The following is an 11,525-nucleotide window of genomic DNA, read 5'->3' as shown; positions in this document are numbered from 1 at the left end:
TAAAAAACTTATTATATATTTGGAGAGGGAGTGGAGGGGCGTTTAGCAGAGAATAAATGCGTGATTTACGGAATCTTAACACGCTACACCAATTTTGGTCTCTGCCTAATAATATTCTTTCTTTCGATTATTTATTATATTTTGCAAGGATGATACTTTGCATCTATTTTTCAATTAGCTTGTGCACCAACATATGTTCTGACACCACTTATTAGCTTATGATTATGATTATATGGTATATATTTTTACCATATATAGATAAAATTAACTAGTTGTGGATTTGACTAGGTTTACCTCAATCATTCATAACAAATAATAACATTAATACCAAACTTTATTTCATTATACAACTGTATACAAGTATATGTTATAAACATGAAGATTCAAGATTTGTATGACAGAATTTAAGGTTCATGGTTTTATTAGTTATGGAGTTTTCCATGTTGTCTGGGGAACGGGATCACATCTCGGACATCATTAAGACCCGTAGCAAAAAGAACCATAACATCAAATGTAACACTAAACCCTGAATGCTTCACTGTTCCTTGCTTTCGAAGATCCAAATACCATTCGTATTGATCTTTCCTCAACCCTAGTTCCTTGATCCTACAACATATCATAGCATCATACTTTAACGTATTGTACTTTGAAAATAAAATCTCATTAAGGTATCATACTTTGAAAAATCTACACAATTATAGCAACATAATATTGCTATAATTGGGTAGATATTTCTAAGCAAAACAATGAAATTCTATTGCTATTTTTTTTTTTTTTGCACGAGTTTTACTATGAGTCGAGTTACCTTTTCGTTAAGTGGTTTAGGCGTTCCTCCTTCTGGCTTCCCCTTATCAGAGCTCCAACCTGAAAAATAAGATCAAACATGAGTCAAATCGACAAACTTTCTAGGGGTATTTTCGTCTTTCGATGATGAGTATGCATGCCAAACACAAAAATAGGCCCTATAGAAATGTGAAAATGTACCTTTGGTACAATCACATCAAAGGATGCAACAGTCTTTCCATCATCATTTAATCGCACATTGAAAGGCTTTAGTTCTTTAGGGTGATCATGGATAATAACCGGCTTCTTATAAAACTCATCAACCAAATAACTGTGTCAACAAAATGCAAGAAGCTTTATAATAATTACACAAAAAAAAAAATACAAAACGAGAAAATAATATTTTCTTGAAACGCAAACCTTTCGTGTTCTTCGGTTAGAGCCACACCCCATTGGATTTTGGTCTCAAAAGTCTTGTCAGTAACCTAATGAAAACAATCGATCAATCATAATAAAGAGTGAGATTTTACTTCTTTTTAACATTAAAAGTAATTAAAAGTATCATAATAGTAAAAATAACAGTATAAAAAGACCTTATTTAAAACTTCTACTGCTGTATCATAAGTGATTTTTTCAAATGACGCTGATGTCATTGATTGAAGGCGATCAATAAGGGTTTTATCAACTCGTTTTGAAAGAAAGTAAAGATTCTCATAACAATTTTCCGAAACCGAATGTGACACAAACTTTAAAAAATCTTCAGCACAATTCATCACATCCTGAAAAAACAACACAAAGTCATTAAAATTATAGATCGAACATTAAAAAAAAAAAGGCAAAAATCTTAACCTCAAGTTCTGCAAATGCTATCTCAGTTTCAATCATCCATCTTTCGGGTAAATATTTCTTCGATTCTGATTTATCCACATGAAATCTTGGCCCCAATGCATACACATTTCCTAAAGCAGATGCACAGCTCTCGAGATGAAGACTTCCCGAAGTTGTAAGAAAAGCCCGGTTTGTAAAAAACTCGTCGTATGTTTTGAAATTTTCGGTTTTTTTATGAGATTCTGATTTTGATTTTGACTTTGACTTTGACCTCGCTTCTAACTCTGCAGCCAATGCGTTTGTTTTGTGAAGATCGTGAACAGCTGCATCGAGTGCTTCTTTATTGCTATCGGTTCTTTTAAGCTCTTCAATTTTCTTGCTTTTTTCAATAATCGAAAGCTTTACAGTTTCAAGACTAATATCCGCTGTATCATCCATTGAAACAGGTTCTTCCCGTTTCACTTCTTTACCAGAAACAGTAAAAATTTGGAATTTTTTTGAATGTCCTTCAGTGTCTGTAGCAGTTAAAATCGGCACCTCCACATGAACGAAGCCTTGGTTTTGAAAGAATGTATGGCTTGCATGATTTAGAGCGTTACGTACCCTCATAACAGATGCCACCTATGAAACAAGAAATTGATTATTTTATGTTTTAATTTGGAAATTGGGAGCAAAATGGAGGGAAAGATGAGTTTTTTTTGGTTTCTTACAGTGGTTGTTCTTGGTCTAAAGTGAGCGCAATCTCTCAATCTAGCTAAAGGTAAGCTTTTCTTGGATAAAGGATAGTTGTCTTGATCAACTATTCCGATATGCAGCAATTTTTCAGCTTTGAGCTCGATGGTGTGTTTTCCTTGTAATGAAGGCTTCTGTAAAACGCCTTCTGCTAGAATACAAGTTCCGGTGGGCATGAGGAGGGTTGAAGGAGCTATGGAAGAATCAACCATGATCTGGAGTAAAGAATAAGTTTGATTAAAAGAAGATGAAAAAGGTAGGTGTGTTTTTAATTAATTACTTTTATACTGTTTTAGTTTTACCTGAAGGCTGATGACGGAAGAACCATCGCTAATCTGTAGAAATGAAATGGAAGGAGGTGGTTGTTTTGGGAAGATTGATTCGAGTTTCTCCTTGGTATGACCGGTGTTTCCGCCGAAGACTTTTATGATGGTTCGAAGGAAAGGAATTCGCGATTGAAAAACTTCAACACATTTCACGTCTTTACCTCCGGTATGCTCCTTGGTGTGATCACCACCCACTGCCGCCGGTGGTTGTGTGGTAGGAGGAGGAGGGTCTTTCCTCATTTCTCGTGAAGATTTAACCCATCCTCCAACCACGACTCTCTGATCAAGCAACCCCAAACCACCGTCTGTACGATCTAGTATGGTTTTTAACAGCACCCTTTTGGAGTACTTTGAAAGAGCCACTGGCATCGGGGATGGCATTTCATCAAGCGGTTGGTGATCAGATGACATTTTCAAGAGATTGATCTCAAGGGAGGTGAAATTACGAAAGGGTTTTGATGGGGTTTTGTGAAATCGAACTGAAGACGAGAGAGAAAGATGGAGTTGTGGTTGTATTGAGGGAATTGAGGGTGGGTTTTATGAACCGATGTAATAATGAAGGTTGATGCTTTTCTTTGGCACAAAATTGGGGAGAATGGGAAAGGAAGGAAGATGAAAGAATAGGGTTATGGGGAAGCTTAACGATGAAGAAAAATGATGGTCTTTGTCTTTGAAACTTGCCAATCGCCATTTTTAAGTGAAAGAAAGAAGAGAAACCGAGGTGTAGAGAGAAGGGTTTGGAATTCTTCAGAGGTAGGCTTCTAATCAGTTTTCGCGGGAACACTCTTGAGTCTTGAGAGTTGAGACTTGAGACCATGAATGATTCTATCTCTACAAAATGGACGGGTGGGGACAGTTGACGACAGGTAAAATGAATTTTGATTAAGAGTATCCTCTTATTTTTTATTTCCTTACTCATTAAATTTTTTAGTCAAAAGACAAATATTAAAAGGGATAAATACAAATCTAGCCAAAATTCTTAAAAACTTATAAAAAAAATAGCCAAATAAAACCATTTAGACAAAAATAAACCACAAAAGAATAGTCATCATACTGTTCGACTACTATTTTGCACGGTTATTCTTTTCCTACAATAGACTACTGTTTCATGTTTTGTATAATTTTTTTTAAGATACAAAACTGTAGGTTTTTTAAAACCTACGGTTTCCTCTCGTTAACATACGGTTTACCAAACCGTAGCCTACTGTTTTTGGAGAAAAAAAATACATTTTTTTTTAATCTACAATTTTGTCAAAAAAACTACTGTTTTAAATTTATTTTTTTTATTTTTTTGTGATATAGACTATAAAAAAGATTGTTTATAATATGTAGAAATTGTTAAAATAATTCCCATTATAACTTCTCGAGGTATGATTCTATATTTTAATTTGGGTACCAGCAGGTTAAACCACTCAACTTCTCAAACCATCCCCACTTCATGATCATCGCAACTTGTTGTACCTGTCTATCTTGCTAGTGTAAATCAAAGGCATAAATAGGTGTGGAGATAGAGAAAAGCGGAGAGACCAATAAGCTATGGGACCATGAAGAGAAAACATTTCAAAAACCAATAGTTCCAAATAAGTAAGCAAATCATCAAACAGTTGGTAGGCACAAAAATGTGGTTGTTGTAACACACAAAAAAAATCAAATTTTCTTTCAATTTTCTCATTTCCTTGTAAGAACTACAAACAAGTAATTATAAAAGAATTCATAGAAATGTGTTTTTTAAGAATTACCTATAAAATAAATGAAAAATATATGGATTATAAAATCTAAAAGTGACATTCACATTAAATAGGAAAATGGAAGATAGAAGAAAATCCATCGAGTTTACTCGAGTGTGGCTGAAATTCTCATAGTCATTGATGTTGGGAAAATTACGAGTTGTATTCCTATGAATTTCTCAGGGAAATTAAGGGGGTGTTTGGATAGGAAAAAAAGAGGTGTTTATTGCTTATTCCCACAATAAGCTAACTTTAAGTGTTTTGATAAAATCCAGCTTATTAAGTTAAATAAGCTAATTTTAATAAGCATCTCTCCCCATGCTTATTGCTTATTGCTTATTCCCACCACAAATAAGCTAATAAGTTAATCCAAACACCCCCTAAAATATCTTTCCCATGTACACACATTTTCATCTAGGGAACCATAAGATCAATTGTGGTCGGGTTTGAAGACCAGAAGAGAAGAGTGGAATACGATTTATGTGGGCTGTATAGTTGTCGTCAACAGGAAGAAAAAAAAAAAGAAGGTGGCTGAGTTGAAGACCAATGTTGGTTGGGTTGAAGGTCGGCGACAAAATCATGGAACTCATGTTAAGAGAGTAGAATGATAGAGATAAAGATAAAGAGAACGCATGATGAATGAGGGTGGGGTGGGTTTTTATGTTTTTTAAAGTAAAATTACACAAATGAATAAAGAAAAATTAATTAAAAAGGACATAATACTAATTTTGGGTCAAATATGTAACAAAAAGAAACATTAGGGATCAACCATGCAAGTTTTAAAAACCACAAGGACCAAGATGTCAAAAAAATTAACATAGACTAAAATTATGACTTTTGGTAAACTATGGGGACCATTTATATAATTTTGGCTTTTTAACATTATAAACAAAGTCTTGAAATCTTAGTCCTAAACAACGGATATTATAATTACCCACTATTAGGATGTTTCCATCCCTAGAATCACAATGAGAAACTAAAACTAAAAGTGGTAAATTTATCATGCTTAAATTAATTTTGATTCGATTACATATTAAAACTTAAAACACTTATGGCCAAAGTATGAAGTAAAAAAGTAGATTTATTGCCAAAGTGTGAACTAAAAAACTTTTGCGGCCAAATTATGAATACTCAAAACTATTCTATTCAATGGATGGTTTTTATTATATATAATGATAATGATGTTTTACTTCAATCAACTCATGACCAATCCTCAGGTTTCTTATAGTTACTGTTAAGTAAAAGGTAAATCTTGATAATACTCACACCTAAAGTCGGAGGCATTCATTGTCTGGTTTCAAATCAATTCTAAGGTGTAATTATCTTCCTTGTTTAATGGAATGTTCCAAAATTTCAAAATTTTCACTCAAACGAACACTTACTAAATATGACTTGTCGATTATGATCTCATACATAATTTTATGATTACTTCAGAACAAAGAATAAAAATCCATTACTCAATTTCATCATAAGGTGTTAATGAGTCATATAAAAAATTGCACATTTTACTTTAAGTTTCATAGTGGGCTCACAGTTTTGTAGGGATGAATTTCGTAGTAAGGACAATTTTGCAATCCTTTTTTCATAATGGACCCGTTTCACAGTCCATAGCCCATACCTCATAACATGGAAAGGGGTAAAAGCGATACCGGCTTATCATAGATATCCATTTTGCAATGGCAACACTAGTTCGCAGTGCCTTTTAGTCTTTTACTATCTCCTATTAATACGACTATTATTCTTTTTACATTTTCCTAATAATAAGACAAAATAACAATAATTTTTTCGGCCACTTCTGATATGGGATGTTTTAAAAACAACCATTCACATTGCTCTCAAACCTCTAAAAGAATAAAATGTAATGAGTTTTTTTTTTCCGAGTTAAATAAACTTTGGTAGTTAAAGTATAAGAAAACAAAATTTGTATGGAGCAGTTTCATTTCAAAAAAAATTTCTTTTCATTTTGCTTATAAATATAGAAGCTCTATACGCAGGGTTTTTTCATAACCTAATAATTCTTTTGTTTTATTGATTGCAAGTAAAAGATTCTTTGTAGGACCTAAATAAATTTTTTGAAATTTTTTTCATATGCTATAGTTGTGTTACAGTTTTAGATTTGTTGATATAGTGTGACACCAAAAAACACTTTTTAAAAATAATTATATGTTAGGAGTAGATGTTAATTTTATGGGTTCAATTCTCGAAACACATACTTCAATGTTTTTAGAAAAAATGACTTGCGAATTTAATTATCTTTTTATCTTGTTCACGTTTATATAACTTCATTTTTTTTGTACACATTAGACCATTTAACTTATTAAATGCGTTCACACATTACCATTGTCACCTATTATAACAGGTGATAATGGTAATATGTGAACGCATTTAACAAGTTAAACGGTCTAATATGTATACAAAATGAAAATTGTTTAAATGTGAACAATTTTTTTTACAAAATTTTAAGAATTTTTATAATTTATTATAACATTTTATGATATTTTTTCCTATAGGTTTTTTTAATACAGTATTTTAAACTTTGTTTATAATAATTTTTTTAACTTTTTTTATATTTTCATATAATTTTAATTCAAGTGCTTTAAACCAAATATTTTATAAATGTTTAAAAATTTTCTTATAAGTTTATAACTTGGTTTTTTTTTTCTTTTACATTTTCATACAATTTTTTATAACTTTCATACATTTACTTCTAAACTTTCTTTTATAACATTTTTATAGTGTTTCACAGATTTTGTATAACAATTTAATATTTTTTATAACATTTTAAAATACTTTCATTAAATACTAGTTTAAAACGTTGTATTAAAAAAATTAAAGTTTATAAACTTCTAATTAATAGGTATTAAAAAGTTGGAATAATTTTAAAACATTTATATTATATAGATTTCTTTTGTTTTTTTATTTGCTAAGTAATAATTTTTTTAAAAGACTCTCCATACTTATTGTTACATATTTAATTTATTTAACTTTATTGATAGAAAAAATATAAGAGGCTATATAAAATATTTCACAAAACAAAAACATATTTATTAATTAAAAACTAAAGTTTAAAATTGATCAATATTTAATTAATATTTAAAAAATTATAGATATTTTAAAAATAACTTTTGAAAGAAATAATACAAACAAATATGAAAATTAAAATCGTTATTAAAAGTGGGAAAAAAAGACTTATCATAGTAATTAACTTTTTGTTTTGTTTACATTTAGACAACTTTCTTTTTTTGTACACATTTAATCATTTAAATTGTTAATTTGTTCACATATTGTCATTTTCATTGTCACCTGCTATAGCCGGTGACAATGACAATATGTGAATTAGGTCTGTCGAAAAAACCCGAAACTCGTTCTACCCACCCTACCTGTTCTGAATTCGGGTAGAATGGGTCGGGTAGAACGGGTAACTGGTATGAACATTTGGGTAATAGGTTAACCCGATAATAATATAGGTTGGGTTTTAGGTATGAATATATTTATTTTCGGGTATATACCCGAATACCCGAATTCGTTTTTTAAATAATACCAAATATACAATGCAGTCACATATGCACACTTCAAATAAAACAAAACCTTTCGTTTCCTTCTTATGAACGACGACTCGACAGTCGACGCAAACTTGCAAAGAGAATACGACGCTGAAGCTGAAGTCCTGAACCGTTATCACAATTCTCAGTTTCTCACTATCGCACAGAATGGAATTAAAAAAGTACATAACATATTATAATGATTTGTATTGTTATTATATATGTACTTGTTAATTGTATGAAATATTTTCCTACCCAATTCTTTATTAAACCAACCAACATGTAAAAATAAAAATAAAATAAAATATAAATTATCAATAAGCGTCATTTAAGAAATTTTCGGGTATACCCGATAATTACCCGACCCGACCTCAAACCCGAATACCCGAAACCCAAAAACCCGAATTACAATATAGGTCGGGTATCAGGTATTATTTTCTTAAGGAAATACTCGTTCTACCCGAAACCCAAAAATTTACCCGTTCAACACCCCTAAATTGTGAATACATATAACAAGTTAAATGGTCAAATGTATACAAAAATAAAAAATTTACTTAAATATAAATAAAAAGATAAAGATGATTATCATGTTAAATTATTTCCTAATGTTTTTATGTAAAATTCTTTGTCGTACATAGAAAGTCCTTTTTTTAGTTGATATTGAAAATCCTATAAGCTTTTTAAAATTCAATAATAATAATAATAATAATAATAATAATAATAATAAAGAATGGAGTAGTTCAAAAAAAAAATTGTTTGATACTTAGATCCAAATTATGTATTAACAAATCATCGCCGACAACGTAAATCTTTTCTTTATCGTCATCTTGACATTTTTTTTAGATTTGTACCTCTAAAAGAAAGAAAGTATTTTTTTAGATTTGTACCTCTAAAAAAAAAAAAAAAGTTTAAGTGTGAATATCATATATATATATATATATATATATATATATATATATATATATATATATATATATATATATATATATTAGTTTAAATTGTTTAGGAACCATGATTATAAAATTAATTAAACTTTTATAATAAAAATTTATAATTATTAAACAGTTATTTTAAATAAATTATTAATTATTAATTAAGAGATATATCAAAATTTTAAAGTCACCAAACATGAATCAACACGTATTCATACCATTTGCATTTGATACGTTTGGTTTCCTCGCACCGGATGCGGTAGAGCTTCTTAAAAGAGTACAACGAATCATGCATAGTAATATTATATCCCCTAGATCTTCGGATGTAATCTTTAAAAGAATTAGCTTTATCATTCAAAAAGGCTTAGCAGCGCAGCTTGTTGCCCGTTTGCCATCTCACTCATTGTACGATGACAATTAAAATATATGAATAGAATTCCATTCTCTAAAAAAAGTTGTTATAACTTCAAATTTAATATATAATTAAAAAATATAAATATGAATTTTAAAATGAGTTGCCTAATACATCTACATGACAAATGTCATAATATTAATGCGGGTGTTGTATTAGAGTGACATTTGGCAAATGGAAGTTAAAAGTATTTTTTTATTAGAATAGGGATATATCCTAATGGATGTTCAATTCATTGTTTTTTAAATGATCTATTTTATTTTACCTAATCATAAGGTGTCACTTAATTTTATCATGAGGTTAACGGGTAAGGCTAGAGGGAGTGGCAACACTCCTAACACTTTGTCAAATCACTTTTTTGAGTGTCACACCATTTTTTTTGTCTTAGGCTCGAGGGAGTAATGCAATAGAAACCACACTTCCTTTATTGTTACGTCGGCTTTTATCACAAAAGAGAAGTTCTTTGCCATACACAAAAAGCGGTGCCACACTTTCTTTCTTTCTTTTTAACGACTTAATTTAAATAAAAACTTTAATTTTTATAAAAAAACATAACATTTCATTACTTAAAAATTAAAATTTGTAACATCCCAATCCCTCAACTCGACGTGTTGATGTAACGACCCAATTTTCACGACTAAAAATTTTCTTTTAAAACATAACTAAAACCACATTTATAAAAACCATATCATAAGTCATAACATAATTTCATAGTATTAATTTCAAACATAACTTATTATCAGGGTAAAACATCCCATGCTAACTGACTATGGTGTGTGCACTGCAACCTCTCTGAGCTCCTCCTTTGAAAACTGAGTACCTAAAACCAAAAACTAAAATCGTAAGCACGAAGCTTAGTGAGCTCCCCCAAACTACCACATACCATACAAACATATAAAGCACATACTGGGCCTTGCCCACTGCATCGGACCGAGGTCTGGACTAACTGGGGCCTTGCCCCCTGCATCGGACCGAAGTCCGGAAACTGACTGGGACCTTGTCCCCTACATCGGACCGAAGTCCGGACTAACTGGGGCCTTGCCCCCTGCATCGGACCGAAGTCCGGAATTGACTGGGACCTTGTCCCCTACATCGGACCGAAGTCCGGACTAACTGGGGCCTTGCCCCTTGCATCGGACCGAAGTCTGGACTAACTGGGGCCTTGCCCCCTGCATCGGACCGAAGTCCGGAACTAACTCAACATAGCATAGCCTAAACATATCAACTAGCATGAACACATATACTGCATACTGCATCGGGCCGTAGCCCGGAACACATAACACATAAATCCTGTCTGAGCCACGAAGGCATCAAACATACTAACTACTGCATCGGACCGAAGTCCGGAAACTACTGCTAACTAAATGGGTCGGCATTTTGGCCTTAGACCCGTTCCTACTAGAAGGAAACTCACCTACACTGCTAGAGTTTTTGCTGATACCCTTATGGCTGCTATTAGACACTCTCGAATTGTTGCTCCAAAAACTCCCCGATCTACTAATACCAAATATAACACTTAGTCTAACTGTCCTCCAAAAGTCAACTAAGTCAACTCTGTCAAAGTCAAAGTCCTGGTCAAAGTCAACCCTCCAGACTGACTCTACTCGCCGAGTCAGCGCGTTGACTCGTCGAGTCCTTATATTCTGAAACTCTCATAATGTGACTCAACTCGCCAGTCACCCCAAGACTCATCGAGTTCAATGATCTCTGAGTCCCATCCTGCTCAACTCACTGAGTCACCTCCTGACTCACTGATTCGAGGCTTAACCAGAAAAGGTTTGAGGTTCTGCAACCAGACTCGCCGAGTCCAAGAACAGACTCGCCGAGTCCAAGGCAATCTTCAACAGACTCGCCGAGTTGTTCTTCCAACTCGCTGAGTTCATGCTCATGTTCATACAACTTGCCGAGTATTCCCATGTGACTCGCCGACTCTCTTCAGTTCTTAATCCATATAGTGGCTTTTCGAGCCATGCAGGGGCTCAAATCCATAGATCCAATCCTCTAGAGCCTAACCCCCATGTAAAGTGGCAAACTTTACATGTAACCAAGGAGTTATAGGCTTAGAACACTCTAGGGCTAGGGTTTGTAACAAAGGGGCTTCACCAACAACTTATTGGCCTAAACTTTATGACTTTCTAGGTTATTACCAACCTAGATCTGAGGTAGCAACCTCAGATCTACTCCAAACTCGAAATAGATCTCATCCATACTCAAAATGCCCAAAACTCAAACATAAGATAGAT

General features: G+C 32.5%; 1 protein-coding gene across 1 annotated transcript; it reads right to left on the bottom strand.

Annotated features, from left to right (window-relative positions):
* Positions 1-302: 302 nt before the first annotated feature.
* NS2 (asparaginyl-tRNA synthetase 2) lies at positions 303-3,203 on the bottom strand. Its single transcript, XM_079003763.1, has 8 exons — positions 2,646-3,203; positions 2,322-2,558; positions 1,633-2,232; positions 1,377-1,562; positions 1,204-1,268; positions 985-1,114; positions 806-864; positions 303-606 (listed from the first exon to the last, which is right to left on the bottom strand). Exons 1-8 carry the CDS (start codon positions 3,078-3,080, stop codon positions 423-425), a joined length of 1,896 nt encoding a protein of 631 aa, XP_078859889.1. The 5' UTR covers positions 3,081-3,203; the 3' UTR covers positions 303-422.
* Between the last annotated feature and the right edge of the window lie 8,322 nt (positions 3,204-11,525).

This window comes from Lactuca serriola, chromosome 5 (assembly GCF_051521515.1).
Source record: "Lactuca serriola cultivar US96UC23 chromosome 5, Lser_US96UC23_V15, whole genome shotgun sequence".
Taxonomy (NCBI): Eukaryota; Viridiplantae; Streptophyta; class Magnoliopsida; order Asterales; family Asteraceae; genus Lactuca; species Lactuca serriola.
Note: the sequence above shows the minus strand (reverse complement) of the source record. Positions and strands in the feature narration are given on the sequence as shown.